This window comes from Colletotrichum karsti, assembly GCF_011947395.1.
Source record: "Colletotrichum karsti strain CkLH20 chromosome Unknown Scaffold4, whole genome shotgun sequence".
Lineage (NCBI taxonomy): Eukaryota > Fungi > Ascomycota > Sordariomycetes > Glomerellales > Glomerellaceae > Colletotrichum > Colletotrichum karsti.
Genome location: NW_024065904.1, coordinates 1,154,168 through 1,170,978, shown reverse-complemented (window position 1 = coordinate 1,170,978; position 16,811 = coordinate 1,154,168). Strand labels below are relative to the sequence as shown.

The window sequence follows — 16,811 nt, the reverse complement described above, 5'->3', positions numbered from 1 at the left end:
ACATGGAATGATGAAATGAGAAAGAGTCCAATTGATGATTGGCTGGTCGACGGTCGGTGGTTGAGGAAAGACTTGTGAAACCTCGATCAATTGATAGCCCAACCAAGTTCCGTGACATAACGAAACTGTGTCATGATCCAATTTTGATGGAGCTTTGAGATCCGCGCAGCAAAAACGATCTTAGTCATCTCACAGATCGTCGCCCAATCAGACATCGTCGCATTGAAGGCACCCATGATGTCATTCGGGAATGCTCCGGCGGTGACCTTAACAAATACACAAATCAATGTCACACGATGCCAGGACATCCATTGGGGCGTAGCCGAGATTCACTCAACCATTTCACCTCACGAAACTCGCTGCTCCTGCCTACAGGGTAGTACCCATTGTGACAGTATATCGCCGTGTGCTGTCTGATGCGATGCAAGGGGGCCGGAAACCGAGTCCCAGGCCCAGGCGGGCCGTTCCCGACAGAGAAGCCCACAAATCTGCAAATCGTTGCCTAATCTCCCGGCCAGTTGTGTGATGTTATCTAAAAGCCCGAGCATTAACGAGGGGTGGAATCGGCTTAGACGGAAGCAATGATGTGAATATTTGTAACCTAGTGACTTGTTACATATTGCGGGTATCTCGACATTTCTTTTCGATCTTCATCAGTACTCTCAGCAATCCTACCCAGATCATTAAAACGTGATACCCTGACGAATAACTTAGTCTTTGGGGGCAATCCATAAATACAGAAAGACAGCACAATTTTTAGCTGATGTGTGTTCTCTGCCCAGTATCCTACCATACAGAGAGGCAACACCTTCTTCACAGAAGTTTACATACTCTGATGAGAAGACTGAATATTCCCCTGGATATCAGAATCTTGCAGGCATGCAACATATCGGCTTAGGCGGCCGTTAAGCGAAATCCGGCTCCGAGTCTAGTGCTAATGCGGTCCAAGTACTAGCTTGGCAGTCTCTCATAACTGTCTTGTCCAATCGCGTTCACCTTGCCTGGCTCGGACTCGTCAATATGCATGCTGGTCTATTTTGACTGCTTGCTAGGTGCTTCGCAAGGTGCGGGAGAGCCTCTGACGTTTATGCTCAAACCGGAAAGAAGGTATCTCCAGTGTGAAAGGGTTTAGTTCGGCCACAGGGCTGCGCGATGTTTCCCCAGCATGCAGGCCTGCGGGATATGTGTGGTACGCACTATGAGCGTCTCCCTTTTTGGACCTGAGTGTAGGTGCATAGTCAACCCGTCAGCTTGGGGGCGTAAGACTGGACATAACCGTTGTGCTCTGGGGCGGCTAGCATTGTACTATACGGCTTACATCCTACTCATCAGTCTTCGTGGGAGCTGGGCAGACACATGCAATCCTTCGGCTCCCGGCCAAGTTCGCCCTGAATTCTGTAATCAGGCATCAAAGTAACCCTGTGCAGTGTAACGAAATCCTAAGGGTGTAGAATCTTGAACAGCCTCATCACCTGGCACCCCTGTACATACTAATGGGTGAATGTCACTTCGGGTCGCGGAATTGCACATTCCAGCTCAGCTGCTCAGGATTAGGCCCCTCAGCGCCAATAAGATAGTAGTTCGCGAAATATGAATCCTTAAACCTTCATGTTGGGCAGGCGGGGTTGATCACACCTTCGCCCGCGATCTACCACGTCTGAACATTTGACGGCTTGAGCTTGCTTATCGAACACAGCTTCTTGTTGTTAAGTTGAGACAAAATCAACATTTTGTAAGGCTTAAGGATCTTCTGATGATATCAACGCACATATCCTTTTTTAAATGTCTAAGAATTGACCTTGAAATCCGCCTTGGTACGGTTCGTGATGGCAAAATGGACCAGAAAATCTGAACTTCTCAGTCTCGCGATAGTTCACGGAAAGAGTCTTAGAAAGACTTACCGTGTAACGTCTTGGTGAGTGACCACTTCATCATCAGGTCCCCATCGGCTAAATACGGCGCACAGGTGATGATGACAGGTCGCATGTAACGCGCGGGAGGTTGTCCGCCTGTTGTCGTATCTTAGTAAATCAGGAACCTGGATTTAGCCTAGGCTCTGATTGGACTGCTTTACGCGGGTTGTGAGAAACAGTAAGCAACCTGTGTGAAGAACTCAAGACGCGAAGCGGAGTTGATGATCACCCTTAACTCAAGGAGCAATCTCGTCGGATAGTAACTTCCGTAACTGCTTTATCAATTATGTCCCCATGATAGGATGCTGGAAGTCAGTATTATTTGTGACTCAAATTTTGTGTCTCCAGTTCCGAATAATCCGCAGCATCAATGATCATGGCCAGTCAAGAATCATGCTCAACGGAATGACTTCCCCAAAGATTGTTGTGGCAACTTAGTCATATGCAAGATTAATTTAGAAATGATGACTGATGAAAATATGTTGCACTGCTGTCTAAGTATGGATGACAGACAGCTCGAGCTTTAAAAATGCAGGCCCAGCTATATTCCAGATGCCTGATTCCATTTCCGTCGCCTACGCACTGCTGAATAGCCCGGTTTGCGGAAACTACTGCACGTAGCGTTTAATTCAACCAATTGTCGCCAGTTAAGAGCCTACTTGGGTGAGATCCAGTGGCTGTCAATGAAGAAATTCTGTGCTGTGTGTGCTCACGGCTGACAGTGGGACCCCTAATAAGAATGCGAGCCTGTCACGGCAAGCCGGAGACGAGGGAATCCAGGGACAAGAGTGCACAATGGCAGGCAGTGTACCTTCTCCAACGCATCTCCCTGGTCATATCTTGTGCACCATGTGGCTTATCTTTGTTGGGTGATACTTGTTCGGTAGGGTGATGACCGCAGAAAAGGGTCGCACCACGAAGGATTTAAGCCCTGCCGCCTTGTAGGGCAGAAACGGCGCGCGCGGGTGAAGCTTGGAACGGAATCCCGTGCGAATGTCCATCGGAGCAGTTTTCCTCGAGATACATGGCGCGGAGTGGGTACGTATGGTCCAAGATATGCTGTGTAACAACACATTGATCTGGTCAACCATTCACAGGATCTCGTTTGCGACGAGCCGCTAACTCTAATCGAGCCTTGCATGATCGAATGCTACTCTGAAGGTGGTTCTAACCTGCTCTTGCTCTTGAATGGCGTGTTGGCACCTTTGAGCATGTCGAAATGCAACTGACCCCGCCGCCAGCAGGCTTCATGATTGGGCCGCTCGCACTCATCCCTGCAAAGGTCCCGTAGCTCATGTGGAATCCCTCCGTCACTAAGACGCGGATTCTGAGCTCGCGAGTGGTGATCTGAAGCAAACTACCGTCCGGGTGAACCACAGGGCTGTGCTGATGTTTCCAGGCAGATAATTAAATATCAACCTCATTGGCTGGAGCGGTGCACTTCGGCGTTGATGATGCTTTTGATGGACCTCAAACGCTGGAGGGTTCCGCCGTCGACTGAACTTCATTTTTATATCTAGCCATCGCAAGGTTGAGGACCGGATGGATGACGCAGCTTCAACTCACTCTTCAAGCATATCCAAAGACGCACAGGACAAGAACTTTGCGAGACTCCCAAACAGCTTCACGAACTAGCTCGGACTTCTAGCTCGCCTGGGTAATACTCAAATTTTGCTGAGCCAATGGCACGGAAAGGCAGTCGAAAAGTCCGAACTGGATGCTTGACGTGCAAGTGAGTACTTGGTAGCCAGTCTGAGATCGGAAACTTGGCACTAACCTGACGAACAAGGATTCGCAAGATCAAATGCGATGAAGGCAAACCGTTCTGCAATAGGTGTATCAGCACTGGCCGGAAATGCGATGGATACTCCGTAGAACCTTCCTCCGTCCTTCGATGGCAACGGCCTCAAACGCTTCAACTCGACTCGGCTACGAACGACGAAGAGGCTAGAGCTCTCCAGTACTATTGCGACCATGTAGCACCGTTCATCTCCGGCCCGACGGATCCCTACTTTTGGACTCATCTTGTCGTACAATACATCAATGACGAGCCGGCTGTCAAACATTCAGTTATTGCCATTTCCCTGTTATACGGAAACATCCAGGCCGGCATCAACCCACATCTAGATGGTGTGGCTTTGAGCCACTACAACGCTGCCATTTACGAGTTGAAACCGACCAAAAACAACAATCAAGAGCTAATACTGGTGGTCTGTATTCTTTTCGTCTGCATTGAGCTTCTGCAGTCAAACAGCGAGGCAGCTGTAGGACACTGCAATCACGGCTTGGCGATACTGGAAAGCTCATGTTCACAGCCCGTGGCCCGAGAGCACTTGCTGCCCATATTTCGGAGACTAAGCATGCTCTCATTCTTCTCCGGGACTCATAATCACGACTTCTCCTATCCTGATATTTGTAAATGCCCGGTCCCGATATCTTTCACAAGCTTCGCGCAAGCACAGTCCACGATCGACGACGTCTTCAACCGAATGATGCGCCTCGTTCGACTCGGAGACGACTATCGAATAGGACCTTTGCGGCACCATACACCTCCACCCGACTTGCTCGAGAAGCAACGCAGCCTCCAGCAATCACTAGATCAGTGGTATACTTCGTGGCGAAACCTAGATGAAAGATCGAACCTACCAAGCACTAGAATAAAGGGGGGTCCCAGGATCAACGTGCTGCTGAAATACGAACTGTCCTACATATGGACTGATATGGCTTTCACCGCCGACGAGATCAGCCACGATCGACATCTTGAAAGATTTAGACAAATCATAGAGCAAGCCTCCAAGTTCGCGGAGTCTCAACTCGGCAACAACCCGTCGCATTTCCTTTTCGAAGCGGGATTCACACCATCTCTGTTCTTCATCGCGACCAAATGCCGAGCCCTAGACGTGCGACTCGAGGCCCTGCGGCTCCTGACTGTTCTCGGATCACCCCGCGAAGCGATGTGGGACAAGGGCGAGCTGTTTTGCATCGCGCGTCGGTTGATCGAACTGGAACATAATGTAGGCTTGGATGTCTACGGTCAGTTGCAGTTTACGGGGCCGGACTCTTGTCTTGGGCTTCCGCTCGACGAAGTGAGGGTGCGACATTTCGTCCCGGAAAACCGCAGGCCGTGGCAGTTCGCGACCCATGGGGATGAGTCGAGCGGTAGCTTCAAGGTGGGCTACTTCTTGAGAACGGCCGAGGATACCCTGTACGTTCATCAAGAGGTTCTTGGATGTGAATATTACTCAGACCTGTCAACTCTTGATGGAGCTCATGAGTCATATTCAAGCAGTCCGGGAAGTATTGAGGGGGAGTTGGAGATTGCGCCCGGCAATGAGAAGTCGGATTATACATCATACGCATAGGAGTCAGGCTTTGGGACAGCATTATTCAGCGGGAAGCAGTCAGAACATTTGAAGGAGCAAGCAGACCAGCGCGCATTGAAATACAAAATCATTACGTCATATCTCACAAGATACTTTCATGTTAAGATCATAGTCTTCATTGAAACACTGTCAATTCACTCGGGGAGGGCTATGAATGATGTTAAAATATGGCATCCAAACGAGCTTTCTCTCATCTTGTACACCGGTAAGACTCATGGTGTGACCCTCCTCGGGACTTTGAGCTTATAAATAAGATGAGACGAATTTCCCTTTGCCAAGTTCATCTGTGTACACAAACACGTGCTGGACAAAAGCTAGCATACGATGCCAAGAGATCAAACGCTTGATCTCGTTGAAATGACTTACGCCAAGACATTGGCATTGCTAGCATCTTGAACTTCATCTGCCAAATTGTTCCCAGAATATACTGAATTCCATTATTTATCGTACACAAAGCGATTTTTGCCAGTTTCCATATGTCAGCTCTCATGCACTTCATACCGCCACATGAGCAGGGAGGGTGGGAGGCTACCATGAAACTGACAATATCGAGGAAGCTTTGCAATTTCAGGTTGTTATAAGCCATTTTCATTACTTGAAGTGAAAGATTCAGTAAATATGTTGACCACTTATCGAAAGCTAAGTTCCAAATAGTTTATGTTGTAAGAGTCAACCACACTCCAATAGTACATGTACCGACAAAGTTGAGAGTTACTGTAAAAGAGGTAGCATGGTAGATTAAATACATTAAACCTCACTCTCGGGAGAATTGAGATATCTTAATCGACCAGGAGAAAGAAGTTTGCCATTCGACCATTGCCATCCTTTACTGGAGGCCTCATGTTCCAGCCACATGACTTTTAGGCGGTGACACTGTTAAATTCCATTCGTGGAAGAGTAATCACTCAGAAGAACTGGAGGGTGGCACCAAGTCTGACATTAGAAAGGTAGGGTAATTGTTGTTATGGTGCTGATATGTTGAGCCAATTCAACACACGGAGGGCTTCTCCGAACCGAAGCGGTCTCGATTCGGCGCCGATAGAGTGAAAACGTGACGTTCTCAATGGAAAAGAAACTTTTGGTCTCAAGTCAAAACAGGCGAGCCGTAGCCAAGCATCCCCTTGTCTATGTTTAATAGTGCCTTTCGTTTCCTCGACACTCGGATCAGACGATCCACACGCCCCTTGCCGCCTGTTCGATATGAGAATGCTACGACGCTTTGTCCAGTCTGACTCGTCGGTCCCCTGCTTTTCGACCGTCTAAGTGCAGGAGGCGAGGTTTTCTAGAAGCGGCACGACGGCAAGCAGCAAATAATACGCTTCTTCATATACTGCCGGGCTGGAAACCCCGCAATCTCCTGCGCGGTCCACAACGTACTCACTCTCGCGCAACACCAACTCACTGGCACCATCGGGCAATTTAATCCGCCAACGAGGAATCGGCCTCTCAGCAACGCCACGGTTCCAGAATGATGAACCCCCTGTGCCGCGGATTGCCGTTCCAGGATCTACCCCAGCTGAAGCTTTGTTTAAGGTAAACTTCCTGAGCTCCGGATTGGCTGTTTAATTGGAATTAATCTACGAAGACCCTCTTACGTGCCGATGGCCGTCTCCACCAATCATCAGTAAGCGGTCCCGGGACTCCGGCTTCAACTGAACACGAAGACAAACTAACCATGATGCCGTCGCTCCCGCTCTCGCTCCCCATCTTTTGGGAGTCTGACGGCCCTTAATGGAACTACATAAGGAAAGCCAAGTCGCATCCAGAGGAACCGGTTCTTGGTTCCCCAGTTCGGACCAGACTTCAGACGAACCAACAAGCAGTCTCATTCTTTCATCATGAAGTCTTTCTTCACTGCCCTTACTTTCGTTACGGCGGCGCTGGCCGCCAGCCGCACCTCCGCCCCCTCCGGCTGTATAACCGTCAAGAAGTCGCCCGGCAGCGGCGAGTTCGGCACCATTCAGAAGGCCGTGGACTCCCTATCGACCTCGGCCTCGGGCAAGCAGTGCATCTTCATCGACCAGGGCACCTACAGCGAACAGGTTCTTGTCCCGGCCCGAACGGCCCAGCTGACCATCTACGGCTACACGGCCGACACGTCCGGCTACGCGGGCAACAAGGTCACCATCACGGCCAAGAAGAGCCAGGCCGACGGCCTCAACAACGACGGTAGTGCCACCCTCCGCGTCAAGGCCAAGGACTTCAAGCTGTACAACGTCAACGTCGCCAACACCTACGGCAAGGGTAGCCAGGCTGTTGCCCTGAGTGCGTACTCCGACAGCGGTTTCTACGGAAGCCAGTTCACGGGCTTCCAGGACACGCTTCTCAGCCAGCAGGGAAACCAGCTTTACTCTAAGTGCTTGATTTCAGGTGCTACCGACTTCATCTTCGGCCAGAAGGCTATGGCTTGGTTTGAGAAGTGTGACCTTCGCGTGGTCACCGCTTCTCTCGGATACATCACTGGTGAGGAGACCGCGCAAGATTTACTCGTCGTGCAGCAACAAGCTAACATGCATCATTACATAGCCAATGGCCGTGCCAGCTCTTCTGACAAGTCCGAATACGTCTTCAACAGCTGCACTATCGCCGCTGCTTCCGGTGCCTCTGTCCCCGACGGAGCCTTCTACCTCGGCCGTCCCTGGGGAGCCTACGCTCAGGTCGTCTTCCAAAAGACAAGCATGACTGGAGTCATCAACTCCGCTGGCTGGCGTATCTGGAACGACGGCGACCCGCGCACCAGCAACGTTCTCTTCGGCGAGTATTCGAACACGGGAATCGGCTCTCAAGGCACTCGCGCCAGCTTTTCCAAGAAGCTCAGCTCTGCTGTGGCCATCAGCAGCATTCTGGGCTCCAGCCACACCAGTGCCGGATACTACGATGCTGCCTACATGTAAAGGGACGGGCTCACTCGGCCCAGAATTGGGTTGCTGGCCTGTCAGTGGTCACCAAGGGGCTGGGCAAGGCCTTATTTTCTCCGCACATATTTTCACACCGAATATACAGCATGCTTGCTTCTTGCAACTTCAAAACACCGTATTTCTTTTTCCAAACTTGGCATGTGGTCATCAGCTACCCCGGATTCCCAATACATGTCTCGACGCGCGTGAAAACTATCACAAAGCGGGGGATTTGCGATAATGACCTGATACCGCTAGAAGCGTCGCTACAAACACGAGATGAGAAACAGAACTTTAATATGCTTGCGCTTCAGACTATTTCTCAGGGATTCGAGATTGTGCTCACACGTTGAAGCCGGTCCCTGGTTTGCCCCTGTTGGTCGTGGCCCGTGGTGAAACTTCCGAAAATGAGGCTTAGTTTCAAGTACACGCAGAACCAAGCTACGGCCAGCCAAGGCCCAGACCGCATGGTGTTCAAGGTATTGTCGACTTTTGAGTCCCAGATGCCAAGCTATGGGTTCAGCTTGTATGCCGAGCACATGTGCTTGGCGATCAGCTACGGCAGCAGCCGTACGCCAAGATCTTACAAGTAGCTTTGTCGATCGAATGTTGAGCCTCGCGAATATCATTCAGCATATAATGATCTCATTTCAAACTTTAATCTTGCTATCACTTTCTTAGTCCATCTGGACGGCGGGCAAGAGGGTAAAGATTGAACTTTCAGTATAACCCGGTGAAGGAACCGATTTCTTTGTTGGTAGACTCATAGTCTTTGGCCGATCCGTGATTGCGGCCTCGAAACATCACTAGTCCTACATGTAGCTATTTAATCCGTTCTCTGTTATAATAAACAGACGAAGCTACGACATGATGGTTTCTCCTGATTTCTGACCTATAATTCTGCTCAGAAAACGAGGATAAAGTATCTCAAACCTGTTTTTGATGGTGTCTTTGAAACTCGAGGCCTTGGAGATATCCACGATTATGAGGTTTTAACAAAGCAATGGAACAATAAAGAATAAAGCCATCCAGAGTTTCATCATTGTCCAACTACAAGATAATGCATTGTCTAGAGGAGCCCAGTGCATTCGATGATGTTGCAAATATCATAAATCGTTTATTCGGCTGGGCGAGAAAGTAAGAACTTCGAAATCCTCTGTAGTTGCGAAATACTTAAATCCTTTGAAGATAACACAACATATTCTTAATTTTCGCGTCAGTCAGTTCTAAACATTCACCAGAGCCACCTCAATTAGGCTGCCTCGACCTCAATTTCACAACGAAGACAACATGGCACGGACGAACTCTGGAATCACACACACTCAGGATACGTGGTGCTATAGCTGCGGAGCCGAAGACGATGTGCTCCAAGGCACTTGGTTTCGGCGGACAAGTTGTTGCGACAGGCTCATGTGTCCCAACTGCGTATTCAAAGCTGTTTGTGTCAACATATGGAAGGATTTGTGGCGTCCCTGCTCAACTCCTGGTTCACCTTTCAACGATGGGTTCGGCATCAAAGTCAAGTGCCCTGTGACCTTTTGCGATCAGCGAGTGTTCTGCCCAGACCTAGACGGCCTCTTCTTGTTTCTTGGCTCCCTCGGCATCAAGAGAGATCACGCCTGGGATGAAGAATGGCAACTTCGACGCGCATTCCAGCATCAGGCGCAGCTCAACACATCTTACCCGAACATGACAGAGACACAAGTTTACTTGACCAAACAGCTGCACTTACTTCTTGCCGGAGTTGGTGCCATGTGGCCCTTGGATGGAAATGCGAGCTATGGGGAGATCAAAATCGCAATCATCTCAATCGAGGAACCAGGACGACCATTGCTGAAACTGCCTCTTTTCACGCACTTGCTTAGGAAAACTGCCAAGACCTGCGCGGTTTGCTGCGAAGATTACGTCGAATGCAATGCGTCTGAGGAAGCTGTGCAAAGGATTCTCACCGAGGGATTTGATTTCCTTGGAGGCAGTTGGACTAGTGATCTCTGGTCTTTCCCATCCCGTTCTTCCCTTCCCGACTGTTGGCGCCGACATGCTCTCGACACTTGCTGGTCGTGTCTGAGTGCCTACATCACAGCGAAAGTGGAAGACCTCGGCATCTCCGACGACATTTCCTGTCCGCACGACGGTTGCGGCAATGTTTTTACCCATGAGCAGATCAAGCAACTTGCAAGCGACGAAGCATTCGAAAGGTACGAGAGGCTGCAGCTCGTCAGATGCCTATCTGCCATGGATGACTTCCGTTGGTGTTTGGCCGAGAATTGCGAGGCAGGTCAGTTTCATGACTTAAGTCGCTGCTGGGCGCTGGATCCGGCACGCAACTTCGTTGATTGCCACTCTTGCGGTTTCCAAATGTGTTATCATCATCAGATGCCATGGCATGCCAATCGAAGCTGCGAACAGTACAACAAAGAGAGAGACCAAGATCAAGCGACAGTCCAGTGGGTAGCCGACCATACCAAGCCATGCCCAAGCTGCAATGCCCCGGTCGAGAAAGGATCCGGCTGTTTTCACATGACGTGTCGGAAATGTAGAGCTGAGTACTGCTGGTTGTGCAGTGCTGATTGGCACCAAATCGTCATCAATGGACCGTACGGCCACAAGCCAGAGTGCATATTCAGCCAAACCACAGTACGGCCTACGGCAGTGAACGGAAGGACTACTGAGGAGGCTATTGAGGGAATAGTAGACTTGATGGGGCACGAAGGCCCTTGGCGATTTCGATGATTGTTTTGACCAACTGTGCTGTTGTACTGCTGTGTTGTGGCTTCTGGTTGTTTTGTTTTGAAACGTCGCGGTTCTTAAGTAGAGATGTAAATGTAGGATACAATGATAGATCAGAACCTAGCTGATGTGGATTCCTAATCAAGTGAAGGATGTTCATCGAATATTTCCGTGCGAGTCATTAGAACGATACACGCTGGAACTGCAGAGGCAAGATCCGCGGCGATGACGGCCCGGTGTCATCCGCTTTGCCGGGGATGGCGCCGGCGGGACACGGAGATCCCAACAGCGCCGTGGAGTTTCGCACGGGCTCGAACTCCAAGTCATGTCCGTGGCCACGCCGGCTTGAGGATCCGGAATATGGCCGTTGATACAGTTCAAACAGCTGTCAACTGTTGAGAGTGTTCAATATGACGATGCTCTCAACGGTAAGCAACAATCTTGTTATCATGAAACTCCCTGTTCTTGTGCTTTTCCCCGGATCGTTGTTGAGCAATCTTGAGCCCGGAGCTCTAGTGCTTAACGCCGGGCGGCCTAACGACTTCCTGATTCATGCGGTCGGTCGGCGTGTATTGTAAGGCCGAAGATTTTCTTAGTGGCCCACCCACCGCTCCAGGGAGGGTGAAAATTCATGTCGGGACCGAAGAGCAACTCAGCTACCCGAGTATGATGAAGACATTAGAAACAACCCGAAACCGAATTTTGTCGATGTCCGACATGAAGACGGCCATGAGACTCGAAGAAAGAACCCGTCCCACTGTCGGGCAACACCGGTGTCTGGTCGTGGTTGGTGTCTTGCGTAACTTGGCTGCGTAAGTTATGGATGCACGCAGTATTCAACCACTTGTGGCTCTGTGTTCCGGATGGTAGATGATGCCTGGGAAAACAGTTACCTGAAGAGAGTCGAATCTTCTTGCTAGTGTAGTTTGATAAGCCATGAAAGTCAAGATGGAGTGTAACCAACGTTGAGGTTAAGGTTGGCCGGATCTTCAGATGACACGAGGAGCACCTCAAGCATTACGAAGAAGCGGATCCAATCAGCTATCATCGGTGACAGAGAAGCAGCGGCTGATTAATTATAGTGGGATGCCGGTGTCAAGACCCAAGGACGGATGAACGCCAGAGAAGCCAACAGACGGTCGAGACGGGGGGACCGGCGAGTAGCTAATGAAAAAAGTCCGGCCATCGGCGAGCACAAGCACCGATCCGCCGTGTGGCGCCGGGTCATCGACAACAAACCAGGATTAGGGGGGACCCCTAGTCGATTTGCCGACTCATCGAAAGACTTTTCGACCACACCTGCCCACTTCTCGCCGCGGAATCTTCCTTGCAAAAGTCGCAAAAGGGGGCCACGACGGCTTCGGGTTCGCTGCTCGGACTTATTTCCGAGGCTTGCGCCGAAGAATATTCTACTGCATTCATGGAACAAGACCGGCAACAAGGCGGATGATGACGAATGGTGACCCTGAAAAGGTCCCGAGTCCGTTGGACGGGCCCGTCCCCGTGGATTGATTGTCAGCGCGGCCGGCCTCCGCGATCTCCCTATCAGATTAGTCGGTACTCTATCTCGGGACCACCTCAGGGAAATGGGGACAACGTGGGACCTTCATTATCGTGAGATCCCGTTTTAAAAGCTTGAGCCGCCCCATCTATCAGATCTCCGTGCACCAACATCTACCTTCCATCCTACCACGACGTCTAAAGCAGGCAGCACCAACTGAGCCTTCTTCACATCAACCGGTTTCCTGCCTAGTTTTGAGTTAAGGTACCTGTGATTCTAGGCCGTAAGACACAAGCGAACACACGCTGTCATGTCGACACAGCCAACACTGGCGAGGACGCCCCTGTCCTCATGGCCTGCCGCTCAGAAAAAGGGAACTTTGATTCCCATGGTCATGTCTGCTATCATGCTCCTCCTTCTAGTTCTTGCAAACATGTCGTATCTCTTCGGATCGAGTTTCGACCAAGCAAAACGCTCCCACAACATCAAGATCCTCGCCGTCGATTACGACCAAGGCGCCATCGGTGCCGCCGTCTCACGAGCATCCCAAAGTCTCCAAGCCGCCACTTTCCCCACGATCGAGTTCGGCTCCGTCTCAGAGTATTCAACACCGTCGTCGGTCAGAAATGCAGTTTGCAAGGGTGACTATTGGGGCGCGATATATGTCTCCTCGGGCGCATCTGCAAAACTAGCCAGCGCCATCAATGGTACATCTACTGGATACAACGCAGCCGAGTCGATCACCTACACATACAACCAGGCCAGATATCCCGCGCAAGCAGACTCGATCATTATGTCGAACATCCAAAAGGTTGTCGGAGCTGCGCGTGGATTCTACTACCAGACTCCCAATGGAACCGCCGCCTTTGCCTCTCTCAACGCGAGCAACCCGGCCGCCATCGCCGCCTACCTGAATCCCATTCAGTCCACGCCAGACTTGATCCAGCCTACTACGCAAGGACCTCGAGTCTTCTTCAATACTGTCAACATCATCATCCCAACCCTGGCCCAGTTCTTCTACATCCTCGCGCTCAACGGCATCGGTCTCAACTCCGGCTTCCTCGCCAAGGCTCGCGTCCGCGACGTATGGCTCCTCCGCTTCGGCATCGGCAAGATCTACGGCTTCCTCACGGCGCTGACTGTCACGGGCTACCTCTGGGCCTTCCGTGAGACGTGGGATGTCCACAGCTTCGAGTTTGGCAAGACTCTTCTCGTCTTCTGGCTCTACATGGATGTCCAGTGGCAAGTCCTCGAGGGCTTCGTCGGATCCTTCGTGCCAATGCAGTTCATGCCATTCTTCGTGCTCACATGGATCATCACCAACATTTCCAGCACCGTCGCCCCGTTCGAGCTCATGCCGGGATTCTACAAGATCGGATACGCGCTGCCAGCTCACGAGGCATACTCGATGATGGTGTTAGCCTGGTCTGGTTGTGCCGATCAGACCCGCGTCGCGCTACCAGTTCTCTTCGCCTGGCTGGTGGCTGGCCATGTACTGGTCGTCTTCTCCATCCGGAAGCGATGTGCCGACGCTGGCAAGATTGCTGCTGCTGCCGCTGCCAGAACTCAGGATGACGGGGTACCCATGCCTCCACGTTCGGCCAGCACAGAGCTAACCCTGCGATCTGATGAGGAGCAGATCAGGAATGAGAAGTGAGAAGTCCCTGTCTGTTTGGCAAAAGGGACAGTAGAGTGCATGGGAACACTCAATCGGTGGATGTAATATTGGCAGAACGGCACGCGTGATACCCGACATGTGCATATTTTGGAGTTGGAATTGTCTCTGCAGTAGCCCATTTCGGGCTTTTGGTTTTATTGACATCACTTATTTATCAAGCGTTAGAGAAGAAGCGCGACACGACTGGCTTTGAGTTAGAACTCCCACCTTAGACCATGCCATGCTGTTTCGCAACATGCATGCACATGTCGATCAGTAGCATCGACCAAGAACGAATATACTCTTCTCAGAACAACTGATTTTGTGATTTCTTGACAGTATGCACTCTGTTTCATGAATGTTATTTAGACTAATCCTCAAGCTCGTGGGCCGAGTAGGTAGGCGGCCTCTCCTTGGACTGAATACATTTAAGGCATGCTATCAAATGTCTAGAACCTTCTGCAACTCCTTCAGCGCTACAAATAAATCGTTGTCGAAGTACTTCCGAGCAGTGACCTGGATACCAATTGGGGCACCCTCAAAATCGCCGTCCTCCCAGAACTGTCGCACGCGTTTGCAGTCCTCACTTAGCGGGTTCATATGCTGAGACGAGTAGGTCTCCGCACCCTTGCTCGACGCCTTGATACGGGTAGGCAGAACAGCGCTGGGATAGTCGACGTAATTCCAGAACGACAAGTAGTTGGAGAAGATAGCGGTGTCATGGGCACATGCCGGGCCAACATACGCTGGGCTGATGAGAACGTCGACATCCTGCGCTGTCCAGTGCTCGGCAAATTCGCACCGGAACTTGTCCCGCGCCACGCGTTGCTGAAGAACACCAGCAGCGTCCAGGTCCTGGTTAATCACATCCGGATTCTGGAGAGCCATTTTCGTCAACAACATCGGCGGCTCGCCCGTTGCTGCCATCGCACCCTTGGCCATCTTTCCTCCATCGGGCAGGATGATACGATTGATGTTCGTGATGGCTTCAGCGGTCTTAAAAGCTGTAAAGTCTTTGACCTCGAAGGCAGGTGACTTGCTCAGCTTCTCGCGGGCCCATTCGAGGGCACGGATAACAGGGGGTTGGGGCATGACGATGCCGTCATTCATCATGAACCCGACTTTCAGCGGAACCGACTTGCGTTGAGTCTCAAGCCCAGTCCACGGTATGGGAATAAGTCTCGGATCTTCCAGGTGAGGCTGAGCATTCTTCAGAACAGACACGAAGAGATCCATATCCCGGAGAGATACACTCAGCGGACCAGACGATGCGAGAACGTTCAGCTCGCCGATGTACCCGGAATCGCCAGTGAACCCTCTCATCGGGAGATAGTAAGAGGTACTCTTGAAGCCATAAAGACCGCAGAAAGCAGCCGGTCCTCGAATGCTGCCACCGATGTCCGTGGCTATGGCAAGAAGACTTCCGCGAAGAGCAACCACAGCAGCCCCTCCTCCGGTTGACCCGCCTGCGGATAGATCGATGTTGTAAGGGTTCAGCGTGCGACCTTGGATGGAAACCGTTTCCAAGTGCATGATCCCCTGAGGCTGCAGAGTCTTGCAGTGAAAGACGGCCCCAGCCTTGCGCAGAATCGCAACCATCTGGCAATCCTTCTCAGCTTGCTGACGTGTGATGAGGAAGCCTAATGACGTATAGTGACCAGCCAAGGGCACCATCTCTTTCACGGCAATGGGGATACCGTGCAACGGTCCAACGGTCTTCCCGGTCCTTTCCAGATGCTCGTCAAGCGCCTTGGCATGTTCTATGGCTTCGTCCATGAACCATTCTGACAGGCAGCATGTGAGCTGATGCGCGATGATTGCCCTTTTCGAGAAAGCCGTCACAACAGCCACGGCGGTGTACTTTCTGGCTGCGATAGCTTCGGCGAGAGCGACAACATCGTAAGTTTCGGTGATTTCGAGTTCCTCGGGTGAAAGAAGCCCGGAGTCTCGAGGCAAGGCTGTGACGTTCTTTGGCGGGTTGTCGATGATGGCTCTTGAGATGTGCAGTTCGAGAGGGACTTTTGCGGCGAATTCTTCTAAGATTGTCTTGCGCGCGGCTTCGAATGCCGGGGTGCCCGAGACATGCGGGAGACGCTCAATGATTGGCAAAGTTGTGGACGTCATCGTGAGATGTCTCGAAATGATAGAGGCTTACTGGGCGCATGTTATTCCAACTACAGCGTGGCGTGCATGATACTTATAACATCCACCCCGGCGAATCCTCAAATGCGAAATAAAACGTTCAGATTTAATTTCAAAGCACAAGTGCGAATAGTATTCGTGTCTCTACCGGGTTGTCATCGCTTGACCCCTCCACAGGTGACAAAAGATCAATTATGGGAACTATCATGCTGAAAATGGCCGAGGCTTTGATCCCAACTAATCCCGGACCCAGTTCCGAGCATGTGGCTAGTCCGCTTGGGTAAGTTAGCGAGGCCACGGAATTCAATTTACGTGCTGACATCAGACGATCCATACATAATGGCCTTGTGTGCTTATGTGAAAATGCGTTGACTGCTTACAAAACGAGAGCCGGCATCGAAGCGCCGACATAATCCGGACATCTCGTCGGATCCTGTCGCAATTGGCGTTCACTGAACATGAAGGCTTGATAAATACTATCAGTTGTCCTCTAAGAGAAAAAGGAACCTGACGAGCTTGAATATATCTAGTATCTTGTCGTTCATTAGTTCAAATCATTGGATATTAGCGATGATAAGAAGTGTTGCC

At 50.9% G+C, this 16,811-nt stretch overlaps 4 protein-coding genes across 4 annotated transcripts; 3 read left to right on the top strand and 1 right to left on the bottom strand.

The window, feature by feature from the left end:
* Positions 1–4,402: 4,402 nt before the first annotated feature.
* Positions 4,403–5,275, top strand: CkaCkLH20_01883 (C6 zinc finger domain protein; the record flags this gene model as incomplete). Its single annotated transcript, XM_038884602.1, has 1 exon — positions 4,403–5,275. The coding sequence occupies one exon, from the start codon at positions 4,403–4,405 to the stop codon at positions 5,273–5,275; it is 873 nt and encodes a 290-aa protein (XP_038750302.1).
* Positions 5,276–7,134: 1,859 nt separating this feature from the next.
* CkaCkLH20_01882 (pectinesterase) lies at positions 7,135–8,190 on the top strand (the record flags this gene model as incomplete). The annotated part of the gene is made up of 1 exon (XM_038884601.1): positions 7,135–8,190. The coding sequence occupies one exon, from the start codon at positions 7,135–7,137 to the stop codon at positions 8,188–8,190; it is 1,056 nt and encodes a 351-aa protein (XP_038750301.1).
* A 4,544-nt stretch (positions 8,191–12,734) lies between these two features.
* Positions 12,735–14,081, top strand: CkaCkLH20_01881 (uncharacterized protein; the record flags this gene model as incomplete). The annotated part of the gene is made up of 1 exon (XM_038884600.1): positions 12,735–14,081. One exon carries the CDS (start codon positions 12,735–12,737, stop codon positions 14,079–14,081), a length of 1,347 nt encoding a protein of 448 aa, XP_038750300.1.
* Positions 14,082–14,522: 441 nt separating this feature from the next.
* On the bottom strand, positions 14,523–16,205 carry CkaCkLH20_01880 (uncharacterized protein; the record flags this gene model as incomplete). The annotated part of the gene is made up of 1 exon (XM_038884599.1): positions 14,523–16,205. One exon carries the CDS (start codon positions 16,203–16,205, stop codon positions 14,523–14,525), a length of 1,683 nt encoding a protein of 560 aa, XP_038750299.1.
* Between the last annotated feature and the right edge of the window lie 606 nt (positions 16,206–16,811).